General features: G+C 51.1%; 1 protein-coding gene across 1 annotated transcript in view; it reads right to left on the reverse strand.

Moving 5' to 3' along the window:
* Positions 1 to 23,375, reverse strand: part of ARHGAP8 (Rho GTPase activating protein 8) — a 64,367-nt gene that overhangs the window by 19,389 nt on the left and 21,603 nt on the right. The window contains exons 5-7 of the mRNA XM_069103646.1: positions 4,255 to 4,398; positions 2,522 to 2,609; positions 945 to 1,076 (exon numbers count right to left, since the gene is read on the reverse strand). Of these exons, the coding sequence (XP_068959747.1) occupies positions 945 to 1,076; positions 2,522 to 2,609; positions 4,255 to 4,398 (364 nt within the window). The remainder of the gene's footprint in view (positions 1 to 944; positions 1,077 to 2,521; positions 2,610 to 4,254; positions 4,399 to 23,375) is intronic.

Consider the following 23,375-nt stretch of genomic DNA (forward strand, 5'->3'; position numbering starts at 1 on the left):
TGGCCCGCCATCTGGGGAGGGGGCAAAGAGGGGGGAGAAGATTTAGAACTCAAAATCTTATGGAAGTGAACGTGGAAAACGAAAAATAAATAAATCAATTAGTTAAAAAAGGATGGTTCCAAGTACTGCCTGGGTGTTTTCAAATTAAGGCCAGAGATGGGCGAGCTCCAGATGGGCCCAAGAAATCACATGCATGGGAAGTGTGGTGAGGATGACAGAAGAGACTCTGGGAAACTCGACAGGATTGGGTGGGACTCTTGTGGTCAAAGAATTAAACAAACCAGAAAAGACCAGTGTGTCCTGGGAGTGCCCAGGGTGGAGCCTGGTCTACACACTCCTTAAGTAACTGAGAACAAGTCTGCTTAGAATCTTAGGAAGAGCCTCACTTTTGGTGTCTGAGGACCTGAGTTCAAATCTATGCATTTTGTGACCTTGGCTCAGTCCTTTCCCCTTCTCTGAGCCTCTGTTTGCTCTTCTGTAGGATGAGAGGCTCGGACTAGGAGGCCTCTGAGATCCCTTGAAGCTATAGATCCATTATCCCATGATGCCACAAAGTCCTTTGTGATCAGCGATGTGCCTGGCATCAGAGGACCATTTCACCACTGCCAGAACATCGCTCCAAGAGTACGGACCCTTTGGGCCACAGTACTCACCAAGCCTGTGGGGTAAGGTGTGGCTCCATCGAGAGGGACCCATGCTGCCTGTCATGAGTCTGTCTGTCCGTCAGCTCTAAGAACTACTCAAAACTGACCCCCACACGTCCCAGGAGGAGCCACCCAATCCAGTGGGACTCAATCTGCGCCCATCATCATCTGGCCTCCCCTGCTCGCAGTTCTTTCCCTTCCTCTTCAGCTCAGAAGGACCCTTCCACCCCATTGGGACTTTGGCCCAAGGCAGATACTCCCTGGGAGCCCCACCCCCCAAAAACTGGCCCCCACACATACTTCCGGCCGAATTCTTTGTAGGCACTCTGAAGCCAGCTCAAAGACGGTTTGTTGCGGCTCGTCAGCCCATAGTGGAAGTAAACGATGGTGTAGTCATTCTCTACATACTGGTCAAGCGTGTACTTCAGGTACCTGGCCAGGGCCCGAGGAGAGATTGCATTGTCTGAATCAGCTCCTTCCAACTAACCCTCACAGTGCTCCCCCACTCCTGCCTCACCTACAATGGGCTCCCTCTCACCAGGCATCAAAAACCAGCAGAAAACTCAAGTAGGGAGCGCCCTTTATAGGACAATTCAATTCCACACACATTTATTGAGCACCTATTGTGTGCAGCCCCCAGTGCTGAGGCTAGAGACCTCTACAAAACAGAGAAAACTTCTAGGAGCCTTCTGGATGCCTAGAATCCAGGAGGGCATCACTGGCAGAATTCTTAGAAATCATCCTGCCTGAGCCTCCTCATTTTATATTTCCTAAAGTGGCTCAGTGACCAGGTCAGGTGGTAGTCAGGACTCAAATCCAGGATCCCTGCCTATAAGGGATTCACAGAGTTGGAGCTGGACAGCATGTCAGAGGCATCTCTTCCAATTCTCTAATTCTGCAGATGCAGAAACTGAGGCCCAGAGCAGGGCCAGGTCCCTCCATTTCTAGATAACTAACAGTTAAGAAATCTTTCCTAATGGTTGTACCAAAATCTCCCTCTCTCCCACTCCTCCCATTACCTCCTGGGGCCAAGAAGAACAATTCCTTGCCTCTCCCCCCCACCTATACCTGGAGAAAATGCCATTTTTGGTCTAAAGAGGCACAGGCTCAGTGACCTAAGAATAGGATTCCCCCACCCCCACCCCTAAACAAAGCCCAGAGCAGTCCGTGTTGGAGGGTTTGTAGGAAGACAGGCATACTCATGCATTGTTGGTGGAGTTGTGAATTAGTCAATCTTGGGCAGCAGTCTATTAGAGTCTTCCATTAGGTGAAAGCCAGTGGGAAATTAGACTCCTAACCTCATGGTTTTTCTGAGTTGAACCTTCTGAACAGGAATCCCCTCTGGAATACTTCCCACCACCCAGTGGGCATGCAGCCTGCAGTCCTTCTTAGTAACTGGTACAAAATCTTTCATGATAAGGGCATTACCAACGGCCACCTCAGTACTCTGTGACGTCTGAGGGGGAAGGCCATTACCAACAGGAAGGGTTTGAGAAGGCTTCCTTGGCTGAGGGACTGTGACAGTGACAGACAACGTCCCAGTGTAACCTGGCAACAGGAAGGGCATTCAGGACACAGAGAAAAGGTTGGGCTAAGGCCCAGCTGTTTGGGGGACCAAGCAGAGGCTGGACTGCACACTGAAGAGTTCCAGGTGCTAGACCTCCCTGGACTGTAAGACCCATGAGGACAAGGACAATGTCTTGTTGGGGATTATTATTACTACCAGGTCCCAGCACAGGCCTTGGTGCACAGTGGACACTTTATAGATGCTCACTAAATCCTGTGTTACACAGACATGAGAGGGAGGCTCAGGGACAATGACCTCTCTTGAGAAAGGTGGGATAGACAGGCGGGAGAGGCCAAATCGGCAGATTTACCCAAGGAGGCGGCTATGGTTGAGCTCATGAGAGGGGGGCATTCGGCAACAGCTGAAGGTAATGACTCGTCTTCCTGAGTTGTCATCCCCTGCAGAGCCAAAGGAAGACCCATCGGTCAGGACAGAGCAGGGAAGATTGAGCTTGTGCCTGAGGGGGAGCCCTGGGGTCCTCCTCTCCTGGTCAGAGCATCAATGAGGTGAGCATACCCCAGAACTGGGCAGAGGATCTGGATTGAAATCCTGTGTGACCTTGGCAAAGTCTGCCCTTCTCTGGGCCTCGGTCTCTACTTCTACCAAACTGGGACCAGTCCTAATTGCTGTTGTCCCAGAACTGAGGGTTTCTGTCCTTTCTTTCCAGCCCCAAATCTAAGGAGCTGAGGGGAGGGGAGTCTCTCAAAGAGAATGAGGAGGAGGTCAGTGGGTTGTTAGGACCATACACCATACAGAACTAATTCTAGGTTCTTTATCTAAAAAGGGGAGATAGTGAGCCAGACCCTCATGTTCCCAAGGGGTGGATCTGAAAAGAAATGATGCCATATTGTAAACCCTCTGTCCATGATACTCAGTGGCCCTGGGGTGAGGGCTTTGAAAGTCAGCACCAAAATGTATAGGTCAAGAAGTTAATCAGCACCTGTTGGGTGGTATCCTAGGCTCTAGGATCCAAGGGTGAAGGCTGAAGTTCCCTATTCTCAGTAGGTGGCTAATTGACTGGGGAGCCAGCAAGGAGTAGAGGTGGAGGTACGAGTGTGTGTGTAAACATATGCACAGATATGCACAAACACACACATGTATATATGCATGGATAGAATAAAAATATAGTTCAATACAAGGTGGTTTGGAAGAAAGGAAAGAAGGAGGAAGAGAGGGAGTGAGAAAGGAAGGGCTTACTACCTTCTAGCCCTGGGGGTACAAATACAAGCAGAAAAAAAGTCCCTGCCTTCAAGTACCGGGGAAAGCTTATTGACAACAACCGGCCTGGCAGAGAAGGGCATGGGGTGGGAAATGAAGGTGAAGCCCAGGGAAGTCAGCAGCCCATCTGGGAGGAGGGGGAAGGCCGTCCAGCCCTGTGCGAGAAGGCAAGCTGGCTTCTGGGGGGAGGGATCCCCTGGGGGGGGGAGTGAGCCCCAGCAGGTTGACTGCTTAGGTAAGGTTTTGTAAGACACTTCTGAGACTCGGGTTTCCTCAGCTATCACACAGGGGTGACATTCTTGATACTGGAATCTTCTGGGCTCTGGGGGAGGCAAGGTCTTAGCAAGCACCCCGACACTAGACTGCCCAGGCTGGGGAGGGACCTAGGGGTCATGGAGGGGGGAGGCCATGGCTGTTGGTGTTAAGTGTCTGAAGGTCTGTGGGGGAGGGGATGCCATTTGCCCTCTGCCCCAAAAGAGAGGACCAGGAATGCCAAGGAGGGCTGGGGAATGAGGCTGCCTTCAGTCCAAGGTCATTCTCTGGCTCCATCTCAGGCCTCCTTGGCAGGAGAAGGACCCCGCCTTGGAGCAGGTTGTGACTCTTTGTAGGCTCACTGCCCTCATCACAAAAAGTGACCTCTACCCTTTCTTGAGTGGTCTCCCTCAGGTTCTTTGAAGATCTAGTTCCCATGATGCCAGGCCGCACCTTTGTCTGTTGCTGGTCCCTCCCCAGGGCAGATGCCAGGGACACCATCACCACCACTGTTCCAGAATTCTCTAGGCCAGCTTGCCAGGCCCTCCTGGGCCTCACTCCAGCCCCATATACCTGCTAACTGGAGGATTCCATGCCTGGCCACATCATAGTATGGATGGTCCATGCCCAACGTGGAGTCTTCACAGGCCGGGGTGGGCACAAACGACATCCTTGGTTCTCCTAACGTGGTGGTTTCCTCCTCCTCTTTCTGTAATTCTGAAACAAGAAACAAGCTTGAAGGGTAGAGGGCCTCTGGAAGCAGACGCCCCCAGCAAGAGGGGCTATCAGCCCCATGGCTGGCCAGAGGTGAAGCAGTGTGGGCCCAAGCCCCAGGAGCAATGCCAGGGCAGCTCCCACACTGGGGATCCAGAAAAGGATGGCATCAGGAGCTCCTCATCTCGGGCATCTCTCCAGGGTCTCTTGCACATGGACACTGGCAGAACACTTTCTGTGCCACGGTCCCTTGGGGGGTCTAGTAAAAGAGGGGGATTGAACTCTAGTCCTCAGGCTTCAAAGTCAAGCTCTTTCCATTGCTTCTTTCTTGGGGCCTGATCTGATGGAGGATGGAGAAGATGGGGTGACTGGGAAGGTCAACCCAGTGTGATGTATCGTGGGAACAAAAAAGGGACCTATGAACTCACTGGTCAGTCTGAGCCTTTCTGGGGTGAAACAAGAGGGCGCTGCAGGAACAGCCAGCAGCAGGAAGCCACTGAGTTCCATTTCAGAGGGTTTAGAACATCTCTGGTTGTGTGTCCCAGGGCAGGAGCATCCCTGAGCAGGGAGAAGAGCTCCCTGGACTGGACACTCCTGAGGCTAAGGGCTGTATCTCGTCCAGACTCTCTAGTTCTCCCAGAGATAAGGGCCAAGCCCGGAGTTCAGCATATAACAGGTGGCTCCTAAATGTTAGCTTCATTTTCTGAGGCCGTTTCTGCAGTCTCCTGGGAGGATGAAGACCTGGTTTGAGTCTGCTTTGTGTGACCTTGGGCTAGACCCTTCCTTCTCTGGTGCTCAGTTCCCTTGTCTCTAAAATGGGCAGAGAAGCCCAGGTTCTCCCCACCTGGAGGAATAAGCTGTGCACTGAGATTAGAGCTCCTTTCTAGGATCCTGGCCCCACTGCCCTCCCCAAGTCAGGAGCTCAAGGGAGAAGACTAGCTGTCTTTAAAGCTTATGTCTGTCTGGGCCATCAGCCCCAGACTGTCCAGGATGCCGAGTGAAATGGAATCAGGGGCATTTACCGATCTCTGCTAATGCTTCCAAGTCAATCCCCGACATGATTTCAGCAGGAGCCAAGCCAGCTTGGAGGCTGGCAGCGGAGTTCAGGGGTCCCTCCTCATGGCCAGATCGCCTGTCATTGGACAGCTCTAGAAAGGATGCACGTAGCCGATGAGGGTCTAATAAAGTCACAGGATCTCAGCTCTGGAGCTCAAAGAAATGCTCTTCAGGGATTGCACAGCCCAAGCCCCTCCTCCTATGGGGGAGGAAACTGAGACCAGAAAGGGAAGTGACAAGCTTAAGGTCACCCAGGTAGGAAGTAGCACACTAGATTTGAATTCTGGTCCTCTACCTCCCAACATTTTTTCTACTGTTTACCTTGCTGCCTTAGGCAAGGCTTTTAAAAACTCTCATCCCCAAAGCCTATGAGTGTAGAGAGAAAAAACAAAAACAAAGCAAAGATCATTCAAGTGAACGAAAACCAAGCAATTTCTTTCACTGTTCTCAATGTCACTTGGGGAGGTAAGGTTGCACAGTGAAAAAAGCCCTGCACTCTCAGCTACCTGGATGACCTGGTAAATCCCTTCCCCTATTGGGGCCTCAGTTTCCTCATCTGTAAAAGAAGCAGTTGGAGTAGATGTCCTCCAAGATCCCTTTCAAGTCTAGACTGTGACCCCATGAGCCTGTCTCCTTTGATCATTCTAAAAAGGTGGGTGGGCAATACCTTCTGTCCCACAGCAGGGTTTAAATCATTCCCACGTGCAAACCCTCCCATTTTACAGATGAGGAAACTGAGGCCAGAAAAGGGAAGTCACTTGCCCAGAGTCCCAGCTCTAACAAATACCCGCTGATTTCAACCAGGTTAAAATGTCTGCAGATAGAATTGAAACTGTCTCAGAAGCTAAATATGCAGGAGTTAGATCACCCATAGTGGTCCATGAGGGAGAAGAGAAAGGTCCCCATGTGTCTGTGGGTCCCCCACATGGACAGCTATAGCTGATGCTCACATGACTCAGTTCCCATTCCAGGGGACCCCTTTACAAGCTGGATGAAACAGGTCTCATTCCCCACAAGGTGTTGGTGTTCCCTTGATGGATACCTCCTCTGTGCCAAAGAGATAACATAATCTCTAAAGTAACACTGCACAATCTGGATCCCTGCTAACACACTTCTGAGGGAAGTCCTTTGACCTCAAACTTCTGTGATAAGAAAAACTGTAGATGGAGGACATTTCATGGTGCAGAAATGAGCTCTCTCCCCCCATAAAGAAATGAAAGTCTTCTTACACCAAGGGACAGCTAGGTGGCACAATAGATAGGGCATTGGGCCTGGATTCAGGAGAACCAGAGTTCAAATATGACCTCAAACACTTATTAGCTGTACGACTCTGGCCAAGTCACTTAACCCTGTTTCCTCAGCTTCCTCATCTGTAAAATGAGCTGGAGACGGAAATGGTAAACCACCCCAGGATCTCTGCCAAGAAAACCCTAAATGGGGTCATGAAAAGTCAGACACAATCAAACACCACCACTACCTATGCTAACCAATGGTGATGGGAAATTCCTTCATTCATTTGCTCATTTATTCACTCAACAACTGCTTTTACCAGTACCAGGCACAAGAGGAAAAGAATGACAAACAGCATCTGCTCAGTGCACTTAGGGTTGTGGGCTCAGCTCAGCATCTTGGCTGCAGAGATTTTTCCAAGAAGGCTCAGGCCTCTCTCGCTGACCACCCCCCTCCCCCCCCACCAGACCTTGACTACAGCTTCCCCTCAATTCACTGTAAAGTGGACTGTTGCTATGAAAATACAGGTGAGCAAACAGGTTCTGACAGCAATGACCTTAATACTGCCCAGCCAAATTGGCCCCTCCTCACTCGTGCAAGTTCTGTGGGGATGGAATTTGGAAAGTGACGGCACAGCTAGAGGGTCAGGTCTAGAGCTGGGCCTCAGGGCCGGCCCAATGTACCAGGCTTGGCCACAGAAGGTGGGTCCACATCAGTGACCATCACAGCAGCATTTCTCAAGCCCTTTGAGGTTTCCAAAAGCTTCATCCCACATTTGTCAAGCTAAGACTCTGAAGTGAAATGAGGATGCCCAGGCTGAACAGCTGGGAAAGGTCAGGGAGGTATATGGACCCAGGTGGTCCTCACTCCAAGGGCAGCACACTCACCATGGCCCCACCCCTGCTGCTGAGAGCAGGGATACTTCACGGGATCCAAGTCCCATGAAGTCTTCATTCCAGGGTCAAGAACCCTGAAAGTTAAATGCTGGCCCAGGCATTTTAACTCAATTCAACTTAGTAAGTGCCCACTGTGGGCATGGCAGGCACTGTGGTCTGGACCAGGGACTCAGGAATGTTTAGATGAGACAGGAAAAGTGGCCTTGCCTAGAACTGGAGAGGCAGAGGCAGGATATCTTTGGTAGAAAGCCTGTAGCAGACACCTCATACTGGTCACATGACCCCAGACACAGGGCTTTCTCTATACTAACAAAATCACAGGCGGGCCTGACCTTGTTCAGTTCACAGTGGGGTATATGTATGTCGGTATGTGCATACAGATGTGAGTGTGTGCACATGGACATGTATGCATATTCATACATTGACATGTGCATGTATTGTGTGTGCATGCATGTATGTGAGTGTGTGTACATGTATAGGTTGTGAGTGTGTTGTGTTTGTATATTGTGCATGTATAGGTACCTTTATATATATATGTGAATGTATATGTGTGTATTTATGAGTGTGCGTTCATGTGTTCCTGCATGCATGCGTGCATATGTGTGTGTGACAAAGTCTAGAACTTCTCCTGGCTTTCAAAGACTATATGATGTAATGGGAGTGATCAGAGTAGCTGCAAAAATACACCAAGCTTCCCCTCCACTTCCCCCACTCTAACTCTTCCAAACACCTAGAAAATTCCCCAGACCAAATTCTGATTGGGAAATCCAAACACGAGTCTCCATGAGTCACTTTTCCAGCCCAAAATGGCATAGGGCTACAGATAGGGAGGTCAGCACTCACTGGGTGGAATCTGGTCAGTAGCATGCCACCTGGAGCCCTCCAGTGCAAGGAAAAGCTGTGCCCCATGGCAAGAGATGGTGCCAAGTACCAACATGCCACTCTGTGCCCCCCACTGCCAGGTCACAGACCCAAGCACCTACACCCATGGGCAGCATTTCCCTCTGAAGTAAGGAGTGGTGGAAGGGCCTCAGGTAGTGTGCCAAGAGAGGTGTGCATTCAGAAGCCAGCTTCAACAGTGTGGCTCCAACCTCAGAAGCAGAGCAGGGTCTCTATTCCAGCTTCTAACTCAATCTGAAGCCCACAGAGGAAGGACATGGACAGGAATTCCATACCAAACGGGAACCAGCAGTTCAGTCACTCTGGAGCTGCAGACCTGCCCATTTGCTGATGGTCCAGCAGTGTCTACTAAAACTTCCATTAGGGCTTGCAAGCCCAGAGGCTGTTGCTCAGACCCAAACTTAGGTCAGGAACTTGCAGAGCTTAGATGGGGGCAGGGGGAGGAGGGATCAGGCATCACTCTACTAGACAGGGAGCACTGAAAGCTCTCAGGTTCCCAGCCTGAGCTGTTCCTGGGAGCCTGGAATAATGCAACACCTAATACTCTAAGACCAGCCTAGACCTTCCCTAACATGAAGTCCAAAGTCAGGAAGCTAGAAGAAGTTACAAAGGAGCCCACCATAAAAGATTATTATAATGACAGGGTCACTCATGATGCAAACCCAGAAGAAGAGGGTGACTCCAAAACAGCTACAAGCAAAGCCTCAGAAAAAATCACAGTTTGGTCACAGACTCAACTAGAATTCCTGGAAGAGCCAAAGCAAGAGTTTAAAAGGAAAGTTAAAAATATCTTATCTATGAAATTAAAGCACTTGGGGAAAAAATTGGGAAAGAAATGAGAGCAGAGAATGCATGAATTGGAAAGGGAATTAACACTCTGGCACAAGATGTACACAACCTTGTGGCAAACTCCCTGAAAATTAGGATGTAGTAAATAGAAACCAATGACTCCATGAGACAATAAGAAATAGTACAACTGAGGTTCAGGGACAACATTACATGACCAAGGTCACCCATCTAGGAAGTGTTTGAGGTGGCCACATCCTCAGATTTATAACTCATCATATGGCAGGCTCTGAGCTCTGTGCTAGGGGAGAGACACAGCTAAATGGCAGCCCACTTGCTGCTGGGCCCCCAGGAGCTAGATCAAGTGAAGGTGTGACAGATAAATAAGGCAAATATTTAGAATTGTTAGACCACCTGAAAACCATGATCAATTTTTTAAAAAGAGAGAGAGACTATACATCATATTTCAAGAACTTTAAAAAAAAAACACAGCTGGGATCTTTTAGCAGAACAAGAAAGAATCCATCAGTCCCCTCCTTAAAGAAATCCCTTGATAAACAGCCTAGCACCCCTAACTCCATAAGCCTGAGAATGCTGGAATGCCCAAGTCTGGGCATAGAGATTTTCCTAGTACAGACACAGGCACAGAAGAGAACAGCAGGAAGACTGGAGGGGAACACAAACCAGCAGGACAGTTTGGAAAGTGACATGGCAAAGCAGTTACATACTTATGTGGGAAAGCAACGGAGATACATAGTTTCACCTATAGTATAACCCTTTTTTTCTGTTCTGTTTTGTATAATGGAAGTGCTCGTTTTATATGTTGTTTCTTAAGTCCAGAATTTAAGAAACAGTAACATTTTTTAAGAGATACATTTCTAGGGGCAGCCAGGTAGCACAGCGAGTAAGAGCACCGGCTCCAGTGTTGAGAAGACCCGGAGATCGAATCCCGGGCTCAGACACTTAGCACCCACCCAGAAACACCTGGCCGTGTAACCTTGGGCAAGTTATTTAACCCCAATTGATTAAAAAAAAAAAAGAGAGAGATACATTTGTAGCTATTTTTATCCCCGGTGCATTATGGTTCAGTTTCTAGATTCTTTTCTCAAGGAGCTCTTGGAGATGCATATTTGTGATAGGCAGTGGAGATAAGTGAATGGGGGCATATCCCTTCCATTTTTACAGAGTAACAGGTAATAGAGGTGAAATGCTGCTGGTATGTAAGGCTAGAATGAGAGAAGGGATGCCATAGGGCTTTGGAAACATTGAAGCTCCATAGAAATGCTGCTGTTACGTACTTGCTGCCAAGGTCACCAGTGGTGTGCCAGGGCTGGCAGCCAGGACTCCTGATTTCCTGGTCCAGTGGGTCCTTTCTAGCCCAAATTTGTCCAAAGCTCATGACCTCTAGATCTAATGTACAGGTTTCTGGCATTTGCCAAGGTCAGGTTGAGACTGGAACCCAGTACCATTGGAATTCCAGTTATCTTGACCACATCCTATTGGCAATTTCCTCTGCCAGGCTGGACTGGGGGAAAGGGAACCACAGAAATCTCAGTCACACGAGCTCAGAGCAAGGCTGAAAATGTATGGGACTGAAGTTCAACAGGGAAACAATTTTTTGAAGAATGGAGGTGGGGGGGAGCCATTTTACCAACCAAACGCTTCAGATACTACTCCCCCAGCCCCACGTGGCCCCCATTGTTCTAGCGTCTGTGAGTGGAGTAAGGACCCGGCGACAACCAGCCGCTAGGAATTCAGGAAGGCCGGGGCTTCGTGCCCCCCCTCCAAACCTGCTTTGTCACTAGCTATGGGCCGGAGGGCCAGTGACCCCTCTCTGAACCTCGATTTCCGGTTGTGTAGATGGTGGCTCCTAAAAGCTACAGGGTCCTGATCTCAATGCTAAATAGTGAGGTTTCGAGGAAATAGTGGACCATAACAGCCTTTATTAGGCACCTGTAGCGTACCGGGCCCTATCCCGAGCGTGAGGGACCCAGAGACAAAAGTGAAACCATGTCAGTCTTGGTTACACCTGCTCACTCCATGGGCCAGTGAGGCTTTCTCTCCTTCGGCCTCAGTTTCCTCCACTGTAAAATAAATGGGAGGATGTCTGCCGCCTCCGGAAGCTCCCTCCAGGTTCCTTGAACTCCAGCCTCTCCCTCCGCACTCCCCCGCTCCGACCCCTTGGGAAAGAGGCGGAAGTCCTCTCTAGCCCAGATTTGGAGTCTAGGAACCCCGAGAAGGGCAGATACGAGGTCCCCAGTGGGAGGAGGCGGCGAGGCGCCCCCAATGCAGAGCTGCTCTCTAGAGCCTGGGTGTGGGCGTGGGGGTGGGGTGGGGGGGAAGGTGCAGTGTGTGGGAGGAACTGAGACAAATGAGCCAGCCCCCAACCAGGCGACCAAAGTGGAGCGGCCCCTCCCTCTGGCTAACAACTTTCTAGTGCCTGCCCCCCCCCCCCCCGCGACTAAGCAACAAGTGCACCCGATACCCCGCCCAACACGGACTCACCTGGTCCTCCTGAGGGAACCCCAAGTCAGCCTAGGCTCTGGGGTCAGGAACTGAGGAGTGTTGCGGGAGGCTCGCTTACCTGACTGGTCAGGTGTGCTGCGCCCCTCTAGCGTCCTTCCCTAAGGCCCCGGGGTGCGAGCTGGGCAGCGGATGGGGGCGGGGCCCGGAGCCCATTTCCTGGGCGGGGGTGGGATGGGAAGGGACCGAGGATGGAGTGGAGTGAAAGTTGGGGAGGAGAGGGATTGGATCAGGAGGGAAGGGGGAAAGGAAAGGGAAGGGAGATCTACTGGTGGAGTAGAGAGGCGGAGAGGGGATGCGGGAGGAAGGGGGTCGATAAGGGGGAGGGGAATGCTAGAGGAAAGGGGCCTCAAGAGAGACGAGGCAGGAGTGGAGCCCCCCAGTACCGGGCTTCTCTTTTTAGGGGCTCCCCTTCCTCTCGATCTCCGTCTTTCCCCTGCTCTCCCGGGGGTCCTCACCTGTTCCAGCGGCCCCTGGGAAGTGAGTGGGGCCGGGACTGAAAGAGGGTGGGATGGAGGAGGTGACTCGGGGTCCAGCCAGCTCACACATTCCTGTGGTCGGCGATAAGGCCGAGCCTCGCTGGCTTGGCTTTAGATCTCAGGTTTCCTCCTCCCCCTACCCCACCCCCGCTTGCCCCAGCCCCACAGCTCCCAGGCTGCCCCGGTTTGTCTCTCTTGTCCTGATTCCCTTGGCCTTGGAGAGCCTCAGCCCGAGCCACTATCCCCAGGGGGAAAAAAAACCTGGTGCAGGAAAGGAGGGGGGACCAGGGAGAAGAGAAACTGTCCAGCCGAAGATGCCCAGAAACTGTGTCAGGAGGAAGCCCAGAAGTCACTGAGCTGTCCCCTCCAAGAATCCTTACTAAGCCATCCTTCATCAAGGTCAGCAACTTCTTCCTGAAGGCAGAGTGAATGGGGTTCCTGTGGTAACCCTCCCTCCCACCTGGGGTCCCCACTGCCTGGTGGAAGCCTCCAGTGGCCATCAAGTCCAACAGCCTCAGTTTACAAATGTACAATTTGAACCCTGGTCTCAATGGTTTGCCTACCGTTCCTGTTGCCTGCCACAGCTGGGGAGTTTTTCTTTATATGTCTCTGAAATCAATGCCCTCTAAACCATATTCCTATGTGTATTTGGGGGAGGAGTCCACAGAATAGGGCTGATTCCTCATTCACTAGACATCTTTCAGATGAGGAAACTGAGGTTGAAAAAAAGGCAAAGGGAATTAGCCAAGGTCAGGGTGACAAAAAGCACATGAGCAGCAAAAAGCCCTTAGGAATGCCAGCCTTGGAACCACGCTCCCCAGCACTGGAACCATGCTCCCCAGCCTTGGAACCATGCTCCCCAGCACTGGAACCATGCTCCCCAGCACTGGAACCACAGTCCCTAGCCCTGTGATAAAGAAGAACACAGTGGCCTGGGGCAGAGGTGCAACATTTGAGGCCCAGCTCTGCCATCAGGACAACATTAATCACCTAGTGTGTACATTGACCCTGGCTAGCCCCAGGGATTCAAAGACCAAAGAAGGGGAACCGCCTGGATCTGGGGACTTTAGAGACTGCCTGAAATGGGCCAACACGAGCCTTCCCTCACTGGGGCATTTCAGTCTCTGCCCCAGCCTCCGCACAGGGGCTGCAGGGAGGAGGAAGACCATGTCAGTCCCATCTAATGCCTTCTCTGAGAGTGACTGGGAGACATTCTTCCACTCTGGTCCTTAGTTCTTCCAGGAAGCCTGCCCAGACTTCCTGACCATGCCTGTTTCCCCCTTTCTCCTGCACTTCTCAGTTCAATCAGCTATATTAAAGTGATCTTTACTTTTGCTTTTCTCCCCACTAGATGCCAAGATCCCAAGAGGACCCTTTTTAAGGAAAACATTCCATTCTGCTTCCCAGCTCAGTGCCTTGATATGCATGCAGTAGTCACTTAATAAGTGTTTGAGAATGGTCCAATGAAGTTCCCGTCAATGGTGGGAAATCACCTGGGCTTTTGAAGGTTATTTCAAAGGATGACAAAATGCTCTGGCTGGTCCCACCAAGATGGAAATGCTTTGAGTGGCAAAGGTCCAGGAGTCAGCCAGGCCAAGCAGGCGGCTTCCAGATGGGTGAGGAATTGTCCTGGTCACTACACATGAAACTAAGAGGATGCAAAGGATGGAGGAAGGACCCCCATGCCCTCCATGCTCCCACACACACCCAGACACACTACAGAGATCAAGGATCCCAGAAGTATGATAGCGAGGTTTAAAGAAACGAGGACCTCTGGGAATAAAAGCCTGCTTCCTACTTTCCCATCCTGAAGCTCCTCAGTGGGGGCTTCTGGTCTTGAGGTACAGTGCTTTGCCCACTTGCCCTGGGAAATGGGAAGGCAGGCACCCAAACCAGCATTTTCTGATTGCCAATCCACAGAACCAATGTGCCAGCCAGTATATGACAATGCCCCCCTTAGCCAGGCTTCTAGAGCTGGGGGGGGGGGTCCTACCCTGTCACCCTACAATTAAGGAAACTGAGGCCCAGGAGATGAAGTAACAACTTGAGGTGATGGGATGGGAGCCCAGGCCATTCCAGTGAACCACGCTGCCTTCTGGGAATGTGTGCCAGGGTTTTCATCAAAGCAGGCCCTGTCTAACGAGGCCCTTGGGTTAGATGGTATCTTTGGTCCCATCCAGCTCTGACATTCCATGCTTACAGGGCCCTTCCAGCTTGGAACCCAATATCGGGCTGGCCATTTTCCATGCGATGCAAACATCATTTTATCCTTATAAAATCCGTCCCTTTGAAAGAGGAACAATCTGCTGAGTTTCTCCTCGGAAAGTCCTTTGGTTGCAAGTTCTGGTAAGGCCCGAAGAGGTGAGATAATCGACATCCTGGGAGGCTGCCTCGACCCCCCCTCCCACAGAGCCTCTGGAGAAGTCCCCTTCCCCCACATCTCCAGGGGAATGCCAGCCTATTCAGTCACTCGGAGTTTTGGAGCTGTTCACAGGACACCAGAGCACCAAAAGGAAAAGATCAGGACCCTGTCATGTCGATGGCAATCCTCCATGGTGCATCGAAACACCCACGCAATTGTCTAGGGGATGGGAGGAGACTCGTGCCTCTTTCTTCTGGACTCCCCCCTTCCTGGCCTTTCCAGTCCTCATTCATGGTGAGCTGTCGGTGATTGTTGGAATGATAAGTCTGCGTTTCAACAATTGTGCAGAAGCAGAGAAGCAAGGGAAGGGAAGACCCGAGAATTTAGGCTACGAGCTATGGTTTCCTCCTTTCTCCAATTTACATTTGCCAGGGCTGCTTTAGGAGGTCCAAAGAAGAGGAGGAGGGGGAAGGAGCCAGGGGGATCACAGACCTGGAGCGGAAGGGGCAGCCCCCCCGCCCTGCCCCTTTACAGTTGACTTCAGCCTGGACCTGTGCTCAAATACCAGCCCTGTGCCCTCTCACCTTGACAGCCTTAGGCATCCCTGAGCCTCTGCTTCTCTAGAAAATGAGGGCAGCCCTACCACAGCTGCTGCCACAAGGAAGCCTGAAGGCTGACCCTGGTACCCAGGCAGGTGCAGCTTCACTGGGACTATGGTTTCAGCCTGGGGTCCCCCTTAGGTCAGGCGATTCTTCTCCATCTCCTTCTTCCTCCTGCCATCATGTACAGATAAGGAACCCTGCTGGCGATCCCACCTCAATTAGTCCAGCATTTAAGTGCCTACTGTGGGCCAAAAGTGCAAAGCATTTGGGATATAGAGAAAGTCAAAACAAACTCCAAACAAAAAAACCCAGCATCTGCGATCAAGGGGATCACAGCCTAATGGGGGTGGGGCTGGGAGGAAGACACAAATCACTGTGTACAAACAAGATGCTGTTGTTCAATCTTGACCGACTCTTCATGGCCCCATTGGGGATTTTCTTGGCAAAGACACTGGAGAGTTTTGCCATTGCCTTCTCCAGCTCATTTCACAGGTAAGGAAACTAAGGCAGAGTGAAGTGACTTACCCAGGGTCACACAGCTAGCTAGTGTCTGAGACTGGATTTGAACTCAAGAAGATGCTGCTTCCTGACTCCACCATCAGTGCTCTATCTGCTGCACTAGAAGCAGGATAAATTGAGGGTAGTCTTAGGAGGCAGGCACTAAGTTTCGGGAGGACAGGCAGGGAGAACCTCCCCAACCTGGAGGTCAGCCAGAGAAAATGCCCAGAACCCAGAGAAGAACAGCAAAGAGGCTGGGGTCCCTGGATTGCAGAGTGCTTGGAGGAGATTGGGCAGTGGGTGGGGAGAGGGGCTATGGAGAGCTTTGAACACCAAAGAGAGTCCTGTTCCATGCTGGAGGGACTAGGGAGCCAGAGGACCTTACTGAATGGGGGAGAAGGTGATGTGGCCAGGGTTGTGCTTTAGCCAGCAATCTGATGGCTGAATGGAGGGTGGATTGGAGCGGGGAAAGACCTGAGTCAGGTAGACCGCCCCCCACCCCCCAGCAGGTCATTGCAGCTGATAAGGGCCTGCTGGGGGGAGGGGAGCAGTGGCAGGGGAGAGAAGGGGGCATATTGGACAGATGTTTTGAAGGTCTTGATGACAGATTGAACAGAAAGGGTGTGTCCCAGGTCACACCTACTTTGGGAATCTAGGGGACAGGAAGGATGGTGACGCCCTGGAAATGCTCACATTTGTGAAATTCAGAAGGACAAAAAATATTTTTAAAAAGAAACAGCATCCAGGAGATGGGCAGCCAATTGACAGCCAAGTCAGGGATGAGAACACACCTGGTTCAAGAACTAACTGGGGGGCGGGGCCTAGGAGGCAGGTGGGGAAGACATCCTGGATCAGACTCTGGGAAGCCTGGATCACCAGCTACCTTGGCCTCCTGCAGAGTCCTTGCCCCCTACAAGTGGCCAAGCTCCCCCTGACAGAGTGCCCACCCTCTGAGGAAACCAGCTGAGGAAGCCTGAGTGTCCAGCCCACCATTCCCATACCCAGCGACTGTAAATATGTTTTATTTTTGCCAGGAGCTACCTGGAGAGGGAAGGGGGTGGAAGGGAATAGCCATTTATTAACTGCCAACTGTCTGCACCCCTGCTCAGGTAGGGCTCCTGAGCTCCCTCCTTAGCTTGGTCTTCATCCCCAACCCAAGGCTTCCTTGCACCTAGTAGGACCTTAATATATCCTTAATGAGTACAACAGACCACGTATAAATAGGCCTGAAGGATAAGGTCAGATTTTTCCAGACAGTTTGAGATCCTGCCCCTGGGATTTCCCAGGTCTATCATCACCAAAGTACAATTAACTCACCTGTTAGCCCCCCACCCCAAACCAGGCTTCCTTCTGTATTTGGGGCATCACCTGGTGGTTCACACACTTCCAACACCAGCCGCAGGCATTTGAACAATGAAGTAACACATTCATCTCAGCTGAGAGCTGCTAGAGACATGACTGCAATATACAGTCAGTGTGTGACCATTTTCAGTGTGACTGTGCCAGACTTCATTTCTTATAATTACCCAATAGCACTTGTGTGTGAGATGTGTGCGAGTATTTGTATGTGTATGAGTGTGTGAATAAGTGTGTACTGTGTGGGGGTGTGTATGTGTAAGAGACAGAGAGACATGAGCTCTAGGTTCATGGCCACCACTTCCTAGACATGTAAACACCCATCCCCAAGTCACTTAGAAGTTTCCTCCTACACAATATGGGGACACCTCAGAATTGCTGCCATTTTGTCTCATCTTGCATTCTCAGCCACCCAAGGAAGATTGATTATTATCACCAGCTTCTAGGGAGCTATAGCCCTCCATGAAAAGTAGGCATAGTGGGACGGCCAGGTGGAGGAGTGAATAGAGCACCAGCCCTGGAGTCAGGAGGACCTGAGTTCAAATCCAGCCTCAGACACTTCACACACACACACACACCAACTAGCCATGTGACCTTAGGCAAGTCACTTAACCCCAATTGCCCTACCATCCCCCCTCCAAATAAAAGGAATTAAAAGAAAAGAAAAGTAGTCATAGTGTCCAGAAAAGCATTGAGGATATGCTTCCATTTGTCTTGTATATCATCAGCTAAGTCTGGATGGACATGCTTCATCCAGAGAAGGGACAAGTCCCAGGTCAAAGAATCACAAGACGGTAGAAGCAGAGAATCAGAATTTCAGGGACCATCTGACCCAAATCACATCTAAACAGGTGTCCTTCCTCAGGATCCCCCCCCCCCCCCTCCCCCGTGAGTTGCAGCTGTTGCTTGGAAAGCTTGATGGAGGAGGAGGAAGAGCTCAATGGGGCCATTCTGCTTCTGTATATCTGTTCTCATGAGGATGTATCCTCTCCCTTTGAGTCCAAACCTGTCTCCCAGCCACCAGCTCCCCTCACTGAAGGACAGCTGGACAAAAGACAAGGACTCTTCCCCATTCTAGACCTTCAGGCACTTGAAGGATAACATCAGGATCAGCAACCATTTTTTACCCACATCTAAGAACAAATTTCTCAGGATCACAAAATGGGGCTCTGTGGCCAACACACTTGAGAGCAGAAGGGCTCTCCCATTTTCCCAGTCTTGTGAGTAACTGATCTCCCAAGCTTTTGCTGCTGGGCTCAGAACTTGTCAACCTTCCTCTGATTTCTCTCCTTTCCAGTCAGACTCCACAGCCCTTCCCCCCTCCCCCAAGTCCTCCCAACAGTGGTGTTTATTTCCTGGTTTGTGATCCCTGCTCTTGGAGGCCAAGAGTATCATGGCATCAGGCAAGGGGAACTGATTTTCAACTCTGGATATGGGTTCAAATCGTGGCCCTGCTCCTTACTCATCATGGCATGATGGATTTGGAGGTAGAGAATGGCAGAGGTGGAAGTGATCAAATCCTGTTCTTCCATTGACTTCCCATGTGATTTTGGGCAAATCCCTCAAACTTCAGTCTCCTCATCGATTAAATGATGGGCTGGACAGCTGGCCTTGGAGATCCCCTGAAGCTCTACAATTCTCTTTTCACATAAGAGGTTTCCATTCCAAAGGGCTCTGCTGGTGCCCTCAGTCTGATCAAGGTTTCCTCACAGAACCTGGACGCTCATTTCTGAACCTTTGCCAACATCTTCCTCTTACTTTTTGTTTCCAAAGGAGAACTCTGACGATGATGTCACCTTTGTTTAAGGTGTACAAAAGCATTTCCTCACACTGGGGATAATTGGTCCTTATTTTATTATTGGTCCTTATGATGAGGAAACTGGGGCAGAGGGAGGTTCTGTAACATAGTCAGTGCCTATGTTTTATAGACAAGAATCAGCCCCAAAGTTCTTGACTACAATCCAACAGTCTGCTTCCTCCCTGTCAGTCCTAATGACCCCTCACAGACATGCATAACACACTAGAGGCAGAATGACCAATAATCAATGAGGAGTCGGTGGTGAAGAAAAACCACCAGCTCCAAAGGCCTTGTACCCAACTGTGTGTGATGACCCTGGGCGAACCCTTTTCCTTCTCTGGTTCCAGTTTCCTCATGTATGAAGGGAAGAGATTTGATTTTGAGGGTCTTACCTAGAGGGGACCTGAGATTCTAGTCCATAGAGACTAGTCCTCGTTGTATAGCAAAGGAAACTGAGGCTCAGAGAGGGTGACACTGCCCCCCAGGTCACACAGAGCAGGAGTGGGAGCCAGGGTCTCAGGCACACCCCTTCCCCAAGAGGTTAATGATCTCCAGAGTCCCCCCTGCCAGATTCCACCTGATCACAGTCTAAGGCAGCAGGCACCTTCCTCCCTCCACGACCAGATACTGGGGTATTGATATTTCACCTATTCTCAGCAGCCAGGAAAAAAGGGGGACACACTGCCAGTGAAGGAGACATCTGATCACCCCAGTGAGAAGTGAGAGGTGTCTCATTCCCTGCCAAGAGTCAGAGAAAGGTATAAAAGGAAGCATGTTGGTCACCACGATCCACCTGTCTCTGCCAGGACGAGGCTCCCTTGTTCCCCCCCACCCCCAGAACAAACTTAGCATCATGCGGGATAGAGCTGGCCGGGTCATTTTAGAGGTGGGAAGCCTGAATCCCCAGGAAGGGAAATGTTAGTCAAGGTCACCGATCTTCTGACTCCAAAGCCAGCTTTCTTTCCACAACTCCATGTTATTCATTTATTCTTCAGCATTCATTATTCACCTACCGTGTACAGTGAGGGAATTCAGGGGCAGGTGACTAGAGGTGGTGGCCCTCACGTTGCTGCTTCTTTGAAGATGACATCAATCTTCAGAAGACAATAGGACCTACTCATCGAGACCCAGGGCTGCTCCAAATCCACAGGACTAACAGTTCCCACGGGGACAAGTAAATGAATGAATAATACCCATTGCCCAGGTGATGCCATTCAGTTGACTGACTGGCCCTGCAAGGGGGCCTATTAGCCCAGGACAGGCCCAGCAAGCAAGTCTGGGAATGAAGGGCATGAGTTGGAATGGGATTGATTTTTTAATGAGATGAGTTGCTCTCTCATTCAAATATTCATATTTATAATAGTATGTTCTCCTAGGAATGCGGGAAGACTGTGTACCTTGGAACACCAAATGACAGGGGACCCAAAAGGCAATGGAGAGGCCCATGGTGGGTACCAGGGGTTACAACGAATTCCCAGGCACTGCATGAAAAGAGTCTGGAGAAGATGAGCTGGTCATTCCCCAAGTGTGAGGAACCATAGATGGGGTAACCGAGGATTGCCACACAATACCTGGGGAAGGCCTCCAGGGGGCTGGGCTTATGGGGAAGGATGGACAAGAAGTGCCCGAAATGAGAAGGCAGAGACTGACTGCACCCTCCACCAGGTGCCACAGGCATTCCACCTCCTGAAACAATGTGTACTCACCAGGAGATTGGAAGTTCCCTGAAGGCAGGGCTTTGCTTGGTTTGGGTTCCTAATCTAGACCTCATGTACAGAGAGGATGCTTAACTGGACAAAGCCTTCCCTTGCTCCAAAGCCCAGTTCCAACTGATGGGTCAGTCCATGAGTATTGATTGAGCCTCTGCTGTGTGTCCCACCCAGTCACTCAAGGCTTTCCGAAGCTTTCCAGTTAAAGAGGGGCAGTTCTCTCAGGCCATAGCTCTTCTGAGCACTCTTCATTTCCTAGGGTGGGTCACCATGTCTGGGGACATCTCCCACGTTCATCAAATAGGATGTCTGCCACCTGTGGCTCCTCCTCTGCCCAGAGGGGCAGTTAATGCTAGTGAATAGAATCTACAGGCAGGATTTCAGCACACATACAACACCATTCAATATTCATGGCCTTTAATTGACATTTCCAGGGGCTGTCTGGGGCTTGGACAAAGGGAGAGAGAAGTGAAGTCCAAGAGCCCAGAAGGCAGCAGGGAAGGTAAGGGTCCAGATGCTGTTCCCTGCCACTCCCCCCACTTTTTACAAATTACCTTAGTCCTGGATGGGGTGGGAGAGTGGGGTCCGGTAAACTCCTGCCTCATCTAAGCCAGACACAGGCCAGCTCCACCGAGACAGCCCCTGGAAGTGTTCCTTCCTCTTTGTCACCTTGGGTCTAGGCATCCTGCAAAGAGGCAGCCTGAGCTGGGGAGAGGAGGATGAGGAGCCTGCTCCAGAGCAGCACCTTTCTTTGGCTGGGTTTCCAGTCACAGATTCAGCAACAGAGGGGAGAGACCACCCCCCCCCCCATTCTTAGTCTGAGTCATTACTTCTGAGGGCTGGAGTTGCCAGCATTGTGGCCAAGCTATGGACAGGGTTGGCAGGAGACAGGACCAGCAGTCCCAGCTTATGGAGGTCACTTGTTCGGTGTGGGATAGAGGGAGAAAAGTTGGTTGTTACTGTCCATGGTGACAGACTGGTCATACCTATGGAGCTTTGGGGCACTTTGGGGAAGTGACCCTGACTCACAGAAGGTGCTGGACGTGCAGGCTGCCCCCTTGAGAGGCTTCCATGGTGTGATGCGGTCACTAGAAGGTTCTCCTGGAATGCTGACCCCTGAGACGGGGACTAAGGGAGGAGGTATGTGTGTGAGTATCTGACTTATGTTGGGCATTGTATGTTCTGGGGCCAGCCTCGGTACTTTCTTCTTGACTAGGGATCGAGCTGAGAGCAAGGCTGCCCACCGACCTGTGCTTGCCTGTGGCCTCATCAGACTGGTTCAACTGTCCTTCTGACTGAAAATCAGTGTGTTTGTGTGTGTGTGTTTGATAGCTCGTAATTATTTGCCTATAGATGTGTTATGTCCCTTTGGTAGAGTGTGGGCCCTGTCAGGACAAGGACTGAGGGACTGTTCATTTGTGCCAGGGTCAGAGCAAACACTTAACGAATGATCGGTAATCAGTTGATTGAAGATACAGAAAATGGTTCCCAAGGGCACAGAAGGTTGAAGGGTCCCAGGGAGATAGGAAGGGGACCAAGAGAGATCCACTGGGAAAGACCCTTTCCTGGAGAAGCCCCATCCAGGCAGCAAGAAACCTGATGGAAGGGGTTTGAGGAAACCAGGGAGTGAACAAACACACCCAAGTAAGGGTTCTCGTCGTCTCTCTCTCTGTCTGTCTCTCTCCTTCTCTGTCTGTCTCTGTCTCTCCTTCTCTCTGTCTCTGTCTCTCCTTCTCTCTGTCTGTCTCTCTCCTTCTCTGTCTGTCTCTCTCCTTCTATCTCTGTCTCTGTCTCTCTCTCTCTCACACACACACACACACACACACACAGAGTGTTAGTTACAAAGTGCCTCCACACGTGTTATCTCATGGGATCCTCATGGCCTCCATGGGAGGTCAGCAGGGCAGGGATTATTTCCCCTATTTAACAGATTAGGAGACTGAGGCTCAGAGGTGATCTGCCCGGGGCTACAGGGCCAGCAATGACCAGTACAGGGACTCCAACCCAGGCTTCCCAGTCCCCAGTTCAGGCCACCCTCCATCATTCCAGGCCGCCTTTGACACAGACATTCGTGGCCCAAGACACGAGCCAGGTTGTCCTGGTGGGGGATGGTCACACAACGCTCTGTCTGCTCCCATCCACACCATATCCTGTTGTCTTAGTGCGTCCTCGGTCAAAGTTTATGAAAATCCCTTCAGAGTCAGAATCAATGGATTCCAAAATTTGGTCTACTAAGTTCTCTGGGCTTGAGGAAGGGGCCGAGACTGAGGCGGGAGCTCTGGACAGCTTAAAGGTTGGGCTGGGTTCACTGCGCTGGTGGGACAGGGGTGGCTGCCCCACTAGACGGACCTTGGCATTGGAGCGCTCAGCCTCAGCAGTCAGGGACGATTTGGGGGCCATCATGCAGACCTTGGAGCCACCCTCAAGGTCGGCATAGTCCTGGGCCTCAGGGCAGGATGTCATCTCAGAGACAGAGTGTCTGCGGATGCCTGTGCCATTGGCTGTCAGCCCTTCTGTCTCATACTCTGCCACGGGGGTGAGCAGCGGGTTGTTATAACTCTTGGAGCGAACAACGGGATTCTTAGCCATGATGTCGCCTGCCTTGGAACGACGGGAAAAGCGTTTTTCTGTTGGAAGAAGCAAAATCAGGGTCACATGAGGCCAGTGGGAGAAAGGGCATCTGCTACCAATCCCCAGGAGGCTAAAACACAAAGAAGGGTTCTCTCTCTCCCCCCTTCCTCTCTCTTTCCCTCCTTCCCTCTCTCCCTTTTTCTTTGTTTCTCCC

The sequence above is a fragment of the Petaurus breviceps genome, unplaced genomic scaffold (assembly GCF_028583685.1).
Source record: "Petaurus breviceps papuanus isolate PSGF00001 unplaced genomic scaffold, PetGlider_PUasm1.0 610, whole genome shotgun sequence".
NCBI lineage: Eukaryota > Metazoa > Chordata > Mammalia > Diprotodontia > Petauridae > Petaurus > Petaurus breviceps.